We start from the raw sequence: 15308 nt of genomic DNA, 5'->3' as shown, positions 1-15308 counted from the left end.
GATTATACTTCTCTTCAAGCAGAATATTTAGAACCATGTTTGGGATTTGTGAAACTTTTTTCTGATTTGTGAAACTTCAAAAAAGGGCAATTTTGCCCTATTTTTCGGTCTCGATCACACAGGAGCTGCTTTAATTCCAAAACTACAAGACCTAGACTCTTCAAACTTGAACTAAATTATTCTGCTCTAATAGTAGAATATTTAGAATCATGTTTGTGATTTGTGAAACTTTTAACTGATTTGTAAAACTTCAACAAAGGTTAATTCCAAATCTACAACACCTAGACTCTTCAAACCTGGATCAGATTATTTTCAATTAATAGCAGAATATGTAAAAACATGTTTGGGATTTGTGAAGCTTTTCTCTGATTTGTGAAACTTCCAAAAAGTGCGATATCACCACTTTTTTTTATCTCGGTCACACAAGAACTGCTCTAATAGGTGCCTGCCCATAGCAATGCATGGAGGCAGTGGGCAGTGACTGACTTGCATTGCCTGGCAGGTACCTATTGTTCTACACCCAATAGAATATCTCTATTATTTATCTTTATTATTGCGCAGCAAGGCAGTTCATTAACATTAGCACAAACATTAGCATTTCACTGCCCCCCACTAGTGCACTGCCTTGCGCGCATTAGCATTTTACCTAAAATAACCTATTTGTTAAATTTCTTAATTATTTGCCATGTTTAGTATACTGAATGGAGTAAGTCAGTGACAGAGAACAAGCTAATGATGCCCCACATACTAGTCTTCATGCTAACATTTGCATTTTGTCAAATTTTAGTTTATGCATTAATTTTAACATACTGAATCATGGTACAAGTACAGCTTAGTCCACATGCTTCTGACTCTCCACAGGTTATTGACTATATTGAAGCTTTCTTTAGCATTAATGCTAATTTTTAGCATCAGAACGCTGGGTCCAAACCGACGGGCACACTTTGGCAGGCCCCAGTTAAATTTCTTCAGGAATTTAAATCTACAACACCTAGACTCTTCAAACTTGGACTAAATTATTCTGCTCTGATAGTAGAATATTTAGAATCATGTTTGTGATTTGTGAAACCTTTTTCTGATTTGTGAAACTTCACTTAACAGACCCCTGCAAAAGATCTGTCCGTCCAACAGCCATCACCATCTACAATAACTCTTTGAAAAATTAATGAGTTACACCAACATTGTATTTCCCATTGGGATTAATAAAGTGGTTTTGAATTAGAATTGAATTTGAAAAAAAAAACTGCATGGAACATATAAGAATAGTAATCTGATCTTTAGTGAAGTTTCACAAATCACATAAAGGTTTCACAAATTCCAAACATGGATTAAAATATTCTGCTATTAGAGCAGAATAATATAGTCCAGGTTTGAAGAGTCTAGGTGTTGCAGTTTTGGAGCTGGAGAGACCAATATCCAAAAAATGTCCGAAATCAGCCTTTATTGAAGTTTCACAAATCAGAAAAAGGTTTCACAAATCACAAACATGGTTTTAAATATTCTGCTATTAATTGAAAATAATCTATTCCAGGTTTGAAGTGTCTAGCTGTAGTAGTTTTTAATTAGAGTAGATCTATGGTGATCCAAATGAAAAAAAATTGTGAAAATTGAACTTCATTGAGTTTTCACAAATCAGATAAAGGTTTCACAAATCCCAAACATGGTTATAAATATTCTGCTATCATAGCAGAATAATCTATTCCAGGTTTGAAGAGTCTAGGTGTTGTAGTTTTTTAATTAGAGCAGTTTTAGTAATGAAAGAGGTGCCAAAAATGGTGAAAATCTAACTTTATTGAGTTTTCACAAATCAGAAAAATGTTTCACAAATCCCAAACATTGTTTTAAATATTCTGCTATTAGAGAAGAATAATCTAGTCCAGGTTTGAAGTGTCTAGGTGTAGTAGTTTTTTAATTAGAGTTGATTAAAGATGCGGATAGTAGTGAAAAATGAAGTGGAATCGCCCTTTAGCTATTGGAAGCTAGAATTGGAAACCAACTTCAGCTTAGTAAAGAAAATTAGGCAAGTAATTTTTGTGTTACTATTTTCTCCAGGTGAAGGGGGTGTGAGGAGACAGGTAAGTGGGGAATGGGGAGCAGTAATCAACATCCACCAGCTGTGTTAATAGTTTTAGGCAACTAATTGTTGTCAAATGTAAAACTGGTGTTTAATCTATTTATTAATAAACTTTGTATACCATAAGCCAGAGTATCTGGTTGGAAATAACTTAGAATGCTCATTAAGTGAAAAGATACACTCATGTGCCTAAAACTGTACATTAAATGATGCATTCTGAATAACAGGCTGTATGAATTTCTGCCAAACAAATATTTGATCAGAATAATTTTATTCAGCCCCAGTCATTATGCTACTTGTATTAAGAAATAATTGTATTGCACTTTATAACAACCAGTCATGTTAATTAGATATTTGTCTGCCAGTGTGCAGCAAAAGACATTTTTGGAATGGCATTTAAATAAATGCTGAATTAAGATCACATTACCTTTTTTGTTTATTTGTTTTGTTTTTGAAGTGACCACAGTGGATTGAGTCATCACCCACCATGAGGATGTCCAGAAGAGATTCACCAAAAGTTTGAATTGATGAAAAGGCTTTCACCATGGTTAACATTGACCACAACGATTGCAAGAACAACTATAATTTCTGAGCATTTCCGGACACCTTTAAAGAGCTGCTTCCAGGAAATTAAGACAACAAGAAGATCGCCCTGTTTTCAGAGCATTACAGGAAGACTACAATGAAGGAGCTGGCTGACACAATCATAGCAAAAAATGTTTGGACTTTTGAAAGAACCTATGTTCTTAACCCTCCTGTTGTCCTTGGGTCAAAATGACCCGAGGACAACAGGAGGGTTAAGTTAAAGAATAAGTAATAGTTTTTCCATCAGTATTTCAGAGTAACAATATACTGACCAGAAGTTAAACCCTCTGTTAGAAGAACAAGTAATCCTTTATTTTAGCAAAATGTAAAAAGGGTTTGTTCTACAGCTATGATGGTAGTTATAAGTAGTTCAGTGTTTTCCACTTCACTTGAGGTAAGACTTAACATTAATGACTATGTTAATATAGCACTTGACACTGTAATGACAATGACATCTTTATAGCTGTTGCTACTTGTTTCACTTTACTTGAGGTAAGAGTTAATATTAATGACACTGTATGACACTTAATGACATTATTATGACCACTATTATGACATTTATGACATATGATGATTCTTGGTTAATGACAAGTTGTCATAACGAAGACATTTTGAATAATGTCAACTTTGTATTAATAGTGTCATGATTTACCGAATGACACTTTATGACAACAGTCAAATATTCATGAAGACTTATTCATATTCATGACAGGTTTTATGTCATGTTTATGATAGTGTCATGTCAGCGTTATTCACACCCCGTCAAAGTGTTACCAAAAATGTTTATTTCCTAACAGCTGCAAAACATATAAATTAACAGCATGGCTCACAGGAATTAAAGGGAAATATTTCTTTTTATCAGTTGATAAAAGTTAGCTAGCTTCAATTTAAACTGTGAAAGATGCTTACCTGGGATTCTTTCTGAGTGTGCAGAATTAGCGGAAACTTGATTTCAAAGGTTGCGTCTCAATTCAGTGGCCCCAGCCTTCAAAGGACCCACTCTCAGCACCATTAGCTAGCGCCTTGTAGCTAGCAGTTATGTACTTGGACTGACAACACTGTGTTGAGTTCAGGAAGCTCAGAGCTATTACTCAACTGTAGGATTACAGACTTAAAAATGTTAAACAACAGTACTGTGGTCTTGATGGTAATGCTATCAAGAAAAAATACAATCTGGAGAACTAGGTGTTTACATAAACAGTAACTTCAAGGTTTGCACCTTGAAGTTTAACAAAATGCTATCTGAAAGACGCATGGAAAACTGTGTCATGACTTGTTGCCCTAATCCAGTCTTTCCCAACCCTGGTCCTCAAGGCACACTGCCCTGCATGTTTTAGAAATTTCCTTGCTTTAATGCACCTCATCCAGCTGATTGCAGGTCAGCAAAGATCTGCTAATTGAAATCACCTGTGCTGAAGCAAGGAAACACCTAAAACTTGCAGGGCAGAGTGCCTTGAGGACCACGGATGGGAAACACTGCCCTAAGCCTACTATCTCTTTGCCCACTACAATACACTGCAAGCAGCAGGGCCTAACATACAGCTAAAAACTCACGATTTTGATAACTTTTAATGCCCCATCCCTTAAACTACATCCCTTAACCGAAAATAAAGCCAATAGCTCAAAATTCCTAGGAAGAGTTTGTTAAAGTTCAAGGTGTGTAAATGTTAAAATGGCCAAAATTTGTCCTTTGACCCAAAATGGCTGCCTCCCTGTTCATTTTACAGCAAATCTCCAGGAGACTTTTTCTTCACTTGGGGTGAGCTACCTACGTACCGAATTTCAGATCTCCACAATGTACGGTTTGCCCTATCTCCTGTCAGGGGGCGATGTTGAGCAGTTTGGCTGCATCCACTTTTGATTCAACTGGAATCCGAAAATTTCACAATGGGGACAATATTGGACAAAGTTTGGTGAGTTTTTGAATATGTTAAGGCCTACAAAAAGACATGTAAAAAGATGGAAAAATAAGAATAATGTCTACGACAAAAAAAAAAATCTTGGGATTACAATAGGCCTTTGCAGCGTTTCACTGCTCGGGCCTAATTATATCAAACCAAAATATCATACCAGTATTCTATTCTCTTTAAAAAATAATTTCTGCAGTCTGGTTGACTGCTTCACATGGTAGAGCTGCAAATCTTATGTTAATTGACTGCTAGCAATATCATACTATTCATTTTACAATTTCTAAAATTTTTACAATACATTTCTGTGTTTTCTACATTTCATAACAGAAATGTAGAAAACATTATGTCAAATTTATGTTTGAGTTATAGTAATTCAATGCATTTTCAAAATAATGTTTAGGATGTTACAGTTTAACAGTTAATATTTTACAAATTTTTACTATAAAATTTACAGATGTTTTTACAGTGTAGGTGCGGCTGTGCCTTTGCACAGCCAGAGAAACATCCAGTATCTCACACCAGTGTGTAAGATATAGCAGGACAGGAAATAATGCAACGCTATAACCAGCACAGATAAGGCTGTCGTCTGGTTTGGTTATGTTGCATATTATTGATACAGAACTAACACTACACAAACCGATTTTAAGAATATTTTATACCTTTTAAAAATTCTAGAAGCTTCCAGTAGTGCCTGTCTCATCCCTTGGGATCAGGGGGTTCATTTAGCTTACATTGAGATTTATAAGAGATTGGAGGAAATAGGAACAGGGGATTGACATTTTCAGGACTGTAAATGTATGTGACAATAAGTCTAAATGAAGAGATAGAGATATTTTGTAAAATGTACTTCAACCCAAATCCTTAACACTGGACACAATTTTCTTAACTTTGTCCCTTATATGAAAAACACATTGAAATACCTGTGCAGTTCGGAGATTTTGAGGCTCAGTGTTGTGCAAGCCTGGCCTCACAGGCAACTTTCCGATACCTGAAGAGCTGTGAATGGGAGGAGGCTGAATAGAGGACGCAGAGCTCTGGACCGCTGGGACCTGCACACAGATAGTAATCTACATTCAGGTTGTAATACGTGAGCTGTAAGTCATTTTTTACAGATGAAATTTATACAATATGTTTTTCTTCCTACATGGCTTCATAGAATGCATTGCCACATTTACTACAAGCTGAAAAGAATGTCGTAGGTTTTTTGCATTGTGGGGCCCAGCCTGGCCCTATTGTATTCTGGCCCTGGCTGTGTGTGCATTGAGCAGAGTGACGCCTATAAAGAGTTATCGAATCCAATGAATGGTGTATAAATAACGTGCTTGATGGGAACAATCAGGGGCGCTGCCAGGAATATGGGCCCCCTGGCAAAAAATTGGATCGGGCCCCCCGCGCTACTGCTGTTACAATTTTTTGAGTCTATTTGACCCATAAAAGCATCACAATTTTAAAGGCTTGCATCTGCCTTGCTTTCTTTGGTTCAATACTGATAATTAGCACAATATTTACTGCTCATGAATTTAAAATCCAACAGTCCACATCCAGTATGCAAATAGGTTGTTTAATTTTTTTGTATTAGTTTTAGATACTGAAATGTCTCTCCCCAGGAGCAACAGTCAAAAGCAACGTGCAACTACACATAAAGCAATCCAGACTTCTCAAAAATGCTAGTAGTTGCATTTTATTCAAGCTGCAGTACATAACTTTAATAAAAAATATGTTTTCTCCATATTTGTCACGATATCATAGTAGTTTGTTCTGAGTTTGTTATGAGACAGATAATCTGTGAAAACAATCAATCTCCTCCATCTCCTACCTGAATTACTATTACTGGTAATGCACAGTTCTGACCAAAACAACCAATCAGAACTAGTAGGACGCTCTTAGCACTGTCAGTTAGCCTCATTCCCTCATTGCTAAATGTGCTAATGGTGGAGAAACAACTTATCATTACGAGAAACCGTTTATCTGCCATCATTGGTAGCCATGCTAACTTAACTGAGCATTCACAGTTTGAATCTGCACAGCTCTGTGCTATGCTGGCTGCAGCATGGCACAAATCAAAGAGGAGGAAGGATGAGCAGCACCACATGAGATTGTGACTGACAGCACTAAAGCTCTCCTGCCACTGACTGGTTGTTTCTAGCACTGGGAGAAAGCAGAGGAAATAGATTTTTCACAGATTACCTCTCATATCATATTATTTTAACAAATATGTGAAAAAATATTTATATAAAAGTGACATACTGCAGTTTTAATTTCACGTCAGGAGGGACGTGTTTTAGAGCTTCTGCTCACTCACTCATCAGTTAAGTGGTAAAAGGCACAGGGAACAAGTTAAATATATGAATATGTTGGTAATTTTTTTCCTTAATTCATTAAATGCTAGTGAAATCGAGGCAAACAGTAGTCTGTAGCTAAGCTAATTATGCTAAGTGGTTGATAATCTCACACAGTCTACCCACCTCTCTGAGAAAAACTGGGTTATAAATTAACACTCTTGCCTTTTTCTCTCTCTCCCTCTCTCTTTGTTTTTGAAAACCTGATTTTATAGCTTTTCTTAGCAGCATAGTAACTGCCTTTCACCGCTGTATTTAGCTGCAGCTTCTACTGACTGTAGCTGCATACCTCATGGTGAAGCGCTTGAAGCAGGAACGAACCATTTCATGCAGATCCAGGGGGGTTCAGGGCAAAAACGGATGTGTGTTTTTTGGTCTGGGAGTGGCGACATTACATTTTTACTGCCAAAAACAATCTTTGAAAATACAATATGATTAATTTTGTATTTGACAGGACCCCGATTTTTTTATGTCTATGAACAAAATATAATTAAATTGTGGAGGGCCCCCTGTTAGTCAGGGCCCCTAGAATCGTCATCACTTTTCACCCCTTTACCGCGCCCCTGGGAACAATTGACTTTTGTTTAGGAAGTGAGTGAGGGATGGAGTCAACTTAGGGGGGAGGATAGAGTATATGTTTTAAGCTATGTGGCTCAATTTACCCCACACCTTACTCCTACTCCATACCAGGGGCGGAGCTATAGTGGGGGCTGAGGGGCGGCTGCCCCCCCGGCCCGGGCAGCCCATGGGGGCCCGGGTCTGGAGGTGCCAGGGAGGGAAGAATGGTTTCAAGTCGCTTTAATGTCTGATTATAGACGGAGAAAGTGCGCCCTTGCCTGTTGAGAAAGGTGTATTTAATGTTAAAGCTATTTTCCCTCAATGGAATATATAGTAGTCAGTCCAGTGACTGTTTCACTTACGGCTTGGCTCTACTACGAAGAGTCACGTTTCCACAGACCTGGCTTGGTTTGTAGAGGGGCAGCGCCTCTTGGAGGTATGTATTCCAGGCACCATGTATTCATTACTGTGCGACCAAACGCAAGTTGTTATTTTTCCTAGACAAAGACAGAGCTGAGCTAGTTTTTATAGGCTGATTGTGATTTTTCTGAGATTTTAAAAGGCACAGTGTGAGGAATGCTGCGAATGTGAAGGACAGCTGATTTCCGCCTTGCAGCTGTAAGAAATCAGGTGGCCCAGACGTTGCAGAAAAGGCTAACGCCGATTTTTGTATCACAACTGCTATAAAACTTGTAGTTCCGAATATACATGCGCCATTTTTAGACAGGGTGTTGCAAATAACTTTGGTATCGAAATTGTCATATGTTGGCACCGCACATTCATAATATACTCCAATGGACTTTCAGAGGTTGGTAAACTGTCACTGCAGACCATCAGTGTGATTATTCTTACAGTCCTCCGAGTTGTAAGATGTCTCATCTCATCATGTCCATCTTCCTGATTGCCAGTCGGTGTTTACCTTCAGGATGTCCAGAGACCTCCACCTTTCTGAAGCAGGGATCATGTGTCCAATGTGCTGATAAAACATTTGCTAATACAAAAATTTAGCTGATGTTCTTACAGAGTTGAACTGATCTATTGAGTTTAACTACTCAATATGTTTATGACTCATCTGATGTTCAAGTTATACTGGAAATGAATAAAGTTGTATTCTTTCTAATCCAAGTAGCTCTAGTTTCGATCAAACCTTCAATGTTTTCACATATCTGGTCTCCAAGAATTGATTGATTTTAAACTTTTAAACCTCCAACCTTCAAAGAACAACAAAACAGAATCCAGCAATGGATACAAATTTTGGACACATTTTCTCACTTTCTTACATTGAAGATCTTCCAAGAAGACAGCTAAATAGTGAGTGGATAGAATTATGTTGTACAAAGTATTAATTAACAAACATGACTTGTATTTTGGGTTCTTGTTAACGGTAATGTCAAAATGTTTACTTTGCTGAATAATGTACGTGTTAACTTTTGGATGCCTTCATTGGTAATCTACAATGGCAAGTGTCAATGAAATACACATACAATATGATATAATATTTTCACACTGTGTCTAAAGCTCCTCAACTCCTCACTTTTTGGGAGGATTGTATTAGAACCTCAAAGCCATTCAAACTACAGTATGTACAATGCATCGTATATTTTATCAGGATTTCCCCAATGTGTTATAAGAATGGCAGGCCGCCAGGCTAAGCATTTATTGTTTTTGGTTTTTTGAAAAATAACATTAATAATTTTTAAATAAGAGACTGCAAGCATCTCTGTTTCACAGAGCGTTTCACTGGTGGAGCAGAATTATTCCCAAAAGATAGGCTTATATACCGTGTTCCAAATTATTATGCAAGTGATATTTTCTCAGATTTTCCTAAATGGTCAATGCGAATAATAGTTAGCAAAATTTTCAAGTTCTGAACTATTGGATAATTAACTATTGGATCAATTTTTACTGAACAAACCTCCCAATGAGAACAGTATATATTTTTTTAAATTAAAACTCAAAATGCTCTCTTCCAAATTATTATTCACAGCAGATTTTCAAAACATTTTATGGGTTATAAAGAACTACAAATGGTCATTCTTCAAATGGGCAGCATTAGTGGTCACCTTTTCTAAAATCAAAATATATTTCAATCAAAAACATGTTAACAGACCGAGTTACATGTTAATATACAAAAACCCCTTCTTTGTTGTCACGTTCACAATTCTTGCATCCATTGAACTTGTGCGTTGGTGGATAGTTTCTGCTTGAATTTCTTTGCGGGATGTCAGAATAGCTTCCCACGCTCATAGATCTTTTGCTTGAGGATACTCCAGTGATTCTCAAAAGGGTTGAGGTCAGGGGAGGCAGGTGGCCACACCATGAGTCTTTTATGCCCATAGCAGCTAATGGCACAGAGGTATTCCTTGCATCATGAGATGGTGCATTGTCATGCATGAAGATGATTTTGTTATGGAAGGTATGGTTCTTTTTTTTTTTTTTACCATGAAAGAAAGTGATCAGTCAGAAAGTCTGTACACTTTGATGAGGTCATTTTCACACTTTCTCTTCCTATGATTCTGGCCCAAAGCATGACTCCACCACCTCCTTGGTGACATCACAGCCTTTTTGGGACGTTGTGGCCGTCCACCACCCATCCACTACTCCATCCATCTGGACGATCCAGGGTTGCACAGCATTCATCAGTGAATACTGACTGTTTGAAAATTAGTCTTCATGTATGTCTGGGCCCACTGGAATGGTTTCTGCTTGTGAACTCTGGTTAGGGGTGGCCAAATAGTGGGTTCATGCACCGTTCAAGCACTCTGCCGTTGCCTCCTGCACGGTCGCTGCTTGGCGTCTGAAGTCTACCTCAGCACAGATGGCCTCCTTTCACTCAAACTGGACACAGGCTGACCTGTATGGATATTTACATCAACCCCTGTGAGGACTTGCGTTTCTTTCATCAAGGTAGGAGTCAAGTTTAAAACCCCCAGCGGTAGCTCTGCTTGTGCAGCTTTATGATATAACCTGCAGTTGAGCTTTCAGAGGCGCGTATTGAGCGAGCGGTGAGAATGATTTATTTTTGTGAACAAAGAATTACATGCAGCATGTGCATTTACATCACACACTGCCCAGTATGTGGCTCTGTGTTTGCCCCTGTGCTGATATAAAATGTATGTATGTGGTCCTGGTCGGCCAGTGTGATGGTGGTTCAGCCTGTGTAGGAGCTTTCACGCTCGCCTCGTAGTCATGCGTCACACTGGAAGTACATGGAACGACATAACCAAGTGGCGGGCATAGTGTACAGAAACATCTGTGCAGAGTATGGACTGGAAGCCCCGAGATCAAAGTGGGGAACACCCCCAAAGGTGGTGGAGAATGACTGAGCTAAGATCCTGTGGGACTTCCAGATCCAGACAGACAAAATGGTAATGGAGAACCAACCGGACATTGTGGTGGTGGATAAAGAACAGAGGAAAGCTGTTGTGGTGGATGTAGCAATACCAAGTGACCACAACATCAGGAAAAAGGAGCACAAGAAACTGGAGAAATACCAGGGCCTCAGAGAGGAACTGGGAAAGGCGTGGAAGGTGAAGACCACAGTGGTGCCTGTGGTCATCGGGGCCCTCGGGGCAGTCACCCCCAAACTGGAGCAGTGGCTAAAACAGATCCCAGGAACAACATCAGACATCTCAGTCCAGAAATGTGCAGTTCTCGGCACAGCCAAGATACTGGAGGAGAACCCTCAAGCTCCCAGGCCTCTGGTAGAGGACCCGAGCTCAGAGGATGAGAGAGAGAGAGAGAGAGAGAGAGAGAGAGAGAGAGAGAGAGAGAGAGAGAGAGAGGGACCACCCGCAGAGGGTGAGAAGGGAATTAAAAAAAAAAAATATATATATATATATATATATAAAATATACTTGAAAAGGCTTTCTTCCTCCAAAGAGACGCAGAAACAACTCATCTCAGCGACATCTTTTTATTTCTCTTTTCTTTTGTCTTTAAATTACTTCAGTTTACAATACAAGACCACCATGATTTTGTTTGAGTGGTCAGAGTAGACACAAAGAGGTCACCAAGCAGGTTGAAAACCTACAAACAAATGAACCAAAATAAATTACAAATCACAATGAGCTAATTAAGCAGTTTACCAGGTAATATTACCAATCTATTTTTAAGTTAACAGTGAATGAAAAAATAAACTACATTCTAAACACATAAAACCAATTTCATCACCAAGGCTAATTTGGTCTTCTGAATGCAGATGAAATGATTTAAACTGTGCATAATGTCCAATTCCTACCAGTGGAGTCTTTGTGGAAGCTTGAAGCCGAGGTTCTTTGTCTGTAGAGATCATTCTGAGCACAGGTGTGCCAAGTTACCTTATAGGCTTCTGAAGGCTTGAGTGAGAGAGAGATGGGTGTGCTTGATTCTCTCTGATGCATGTGTCAGTTGGGTGGAGATGGCAAATACACCCACAAATGCACCATTGCTCCCACTTGAGCTCCTGGTTTTTGAACCTAAGGAGGTCACACCTTTCCATCCTCTTCACCAGATCTTGTCCCAGCAGAGTTTTCTTGTTCTTCTATTGGCACCAACACAACAATGCGCCTTACATCTCTATGAAGTATCGTTGAGGGTATCTTCATTGGGAGTTTTTTCCTCGTCTTCCTCGTTTGTCCTCCAGCTTTCATAAGTGGTACAGGGTAACTTGGATAAGTTCGTACATACACATCTCTTACAGTCCCCTTTTCATCACTGTTTACACTGATCACTTTGCCAAGTTTGTATTGACCTCTCAAAGCATTTTGGTCCGCAATCCAAATGATGTCTCCAACAGCAACATTTCGCTTCTTTGAATGCCATTTACTTCTGACAAACAAATTTGGTCCAGCTAGTTGACTCCATTTTCTCCAGAATCTGTCCACTTCTGTTTGCATGAACTTTAATCTCTTGAGTGGATAACTTTTAAAGTCAAATGTACAGTTATCACTTTTTGGACCAGTTCTCCCAAGCAGCAGAGAGTTTGGTGTAATGTAGCTTATGCAGTCTTCTCGACTGAGTTCTCGCATCTATTGGTCTTTCATTAGCCAGATTAGCTGCCATATACAGGAATGTTTGAAATTCACTCCATGTAAAAACTCCATCTGACCCTAGATTATGCAATGCTTGCTTGCTTGACTATCTTTACAGCTGCTTCTGCTGCCCCATTCCCATTCCTATGGGGGGAGTCTGCAGGGTGTATTTTCCAGCTCCACTCAGTTCCATATTTCAAAGCTTCTTGTTGAATTTGCTCTTTGTTTAGTTGGTCCAAAAACAGATAAAGATCAGCCAGGACAGGTTTGGCTCCAATAAAGTTTTTTCCGCCATCTGACCATAACTTCCTTGGATGTACTCTTAAGGCTGTAAATCTTTGGTACGCTAACAAAAATCCTTCACTTGACTGATCACTTACAAGATCTGTGTGAATAGCTCTAGATGACATGCAACAGAAGATGATACCACACACTTTAAGTTTAGCTCTTTTTCGGGCCTCATCCCTCACTTCATAGGGTCCAAATAGATCAATGGCAGCAAACTCAAATGGTCTGGCAGGCAGAGTTCGTTCTGGTGGAATATCACCCATTATCTGCTCACATCTTTTTGCTCTTATTTTCCGGCATGTCACACAATTATCCACAACTTTTTTAGCCAATCTTCTGCCTCTCACCACCCATGCTGTTTTTCTCATCTGCAGTAATGTTCCAGCAATGTCTTCATGATTTACTTCATGAGCTTCAAGAGCAATCAGTGTGGATATCCAGGAGTCATATGGTAAAATGGGAAAAACTCTTTTGTCTTCATTAAAGGATTGAATACGACTCCAACCTACCTGGAGTCCAGAATCTTGCTCTTTAAACACAACTAGTCTGTTAAAGTTGTGTCATGGAATGAAGTACTCTCTTGAGCAGCCAGGAAAACATCTCTCAGTGCATTCTCATACTCTTTAACATTAAGTCACAGATGGATGGTTGGTTGTTTGACATCAGTTGAAATTTTTATTTTCACTTTTCTATCACTTTGCTGGCTTTCCAAAGTGAGTTTCCACTTTTCAACAGCTCTTCTCACCCATGCAATCACTCTGACCAGTTTAGAAAGACTACTGTATCTTCTCTCTTGAATTAATTGCTTGGCAATGAATGTAAGAGGAGAGATTTTGAGCTGACTGTCCTTTTTTTCCCCACTCTGTAGCTTTTAAAGGATTCTTTGTCACATCCTCATCACAAATTTTTTCTTTAATTTGTTTGGATTGTGCTCTGGTCATCACTGCTGAGAAAGCTTTTCTTTGGAGCCTTGCAACACTGTCTTTTGCACCCATACCAATGTCTTTGGCTGATTTTATCGGCCATTGTTCAACAGGTTGCAATAGGAACTTTGGTCCATTTTCCACTGTGAATCCTCTTGAAGGAGGACATGCTCCTCTTGACAGGACATGCTCTGCGACATTGAGCTCACCTGCTTTATCTGAAGTTCTGGTTTCTTGGAAAGCCTTTCTCACCAGGATGGCTCATTTTTGTTTGGTGGGTGTGACTAGACCAATGGGATCAAAAAGGCTAGCTACTTGGCTAAGGAGTTCTCTCCTAGTGAGAGGATTTAGAGTATTTGTTCTCACTTCTTCTTTTAGGTTTTGTCCCACCTTCAATTTTTTCCTTCTTTTTGAGAAGTTGATTGATGTCATCACATACAATTTATCTTCTTCCACCAGATATCCCACTCCCAAAGCCTTATTATCATCCTCTTTCATCTGATTAAGGAGTGTAAGACTTTTGTCTCTGCTAGGTAAGGACATTTTTTGCCTCCCACTTTGACCTGATAGGTCCCATAGTTTCAAAAAGAATCCCCCAACTTGTAAGATCTCTTCCACCTTCTTAATGTGTTTGTGCAAAAGTTCTGGGTCATTGTCAGATGTTAAAATGTCATCGACATAACAGTCTTCTTCCAGGATCCTCCGCTCCTCTTTACAGCTGTCAAACATGGGCAGTTTTGCTGTCTCTCGCATTGCTACTTGGGCAATACATCCAGCAGGACGATCCCCAATGTTAACTCTGGTAATGGCAAACTCACCGATCTCCTCTTCTGAGCTGTCTCTCCAGAGGAACCTGTGTAGATGTCTCTCCAGGTCCTCCAGCCACACAGAGTTATACATCTTTTTAATATCTCCCAAGGCAGCATGCAGTCCCCTTCTGAACCTGAGTAGAACAGCACGAATGGGATTTAAAACATCAGGACCTTTCAGCAGAATATCATTCATACTTAGACCTTCAAATCTTTGACTGCTGATCCATACTAAACGCACAGGAGTGGTTAAAGAATGAGGATTTGGTGCCACCTGGTGGTTCGCATACCATACTGGTCCTTTCCAGCCATTTAAAGTTTCTTCTGTTAGCTTTATTGCTGCTTTTCTCTGCACCATTTCATGCACCTGGTTTGCATAGACAGTTTTCCATTCAGGCTCTTTATTTAATCGTCTCTCTGTTCTTAAGAAAGTTGATTCAACACTTCTCCTGTTATTGGGAAGACAAGTGGGTTCTACAATCCAAGGATACTTTGCATCCTAGTGGGGAGCATCACTGTGGTCATCTGCTTGCACATAGGTAAGACCTTGTTTAATTATTTCAAGTTCTTTCTCCTCCATTAATGTCATATCTTTTCCACCTGGTTGACATGTCCCACAGCGACATCCACCACACTTTGGTTCACAAACTGCTCCTATGCTCTCCCATTTCCACCAGTCATTGAACTCTTTATTGGTAGTTGTACTTTTGCTTTCTGCTTTAACTTCTTTGAGACTGCAGACTTCTTCCAGGAAAGTCTGCGCACTTTACAACAGCAGTGCGCATAGAACGAGCAAAGTGTGTTTCTGAC

The 15308-nt window shown here is 39.2% G+C and overlaps 1 protein-coding gene across 4 annotated transcripts in view; it reads right to left on the bottom strand.

Moving 5' to 3' along the window:
* gatad2b (GATA zinc finger domain containing 2B) overlaps positions 1–15308 on the bottom strand; it is a 96888-nt gene that overhangs the window by 33528 nt on the left and 48052 nt on the right. For all 4 annotated transcript variants that reach the window (XM_088010020.1, XM_088010021.1, XM_088010022.1 and 1 more), the window contains one exon: positions 5490–5618. In XM_088010020.1, coding sequence (XP_087866146.1) covers positions 5490–5618 — 129 coding nt within the window. The remainder of the gene's footprint in view (positions 1–5489; positions 5619–15308) is intronic.

The sequence above is a fragment of the Poecilia mexicana genome, unplaced genomic scaffold (genome assembly GCF_051168715.1).
Source record: "Poecilia mexicana isolate PSO_F unplaced genomic scaffold, ASM5116871v1 scaffold_11, whole genome shotgun sequence".
NCBI classification, from domain to species: Eukaryota; Metazoa; Chordata; class Actinopteri; order Cyprinodontiformes; family Poeciliidae; genus Poecilia; species Poecilia mexicana.
Note: the sequence above shows the minus strand (reverse complement) of the source record. Positions and strands in the feature narration are given on the sequence as shown.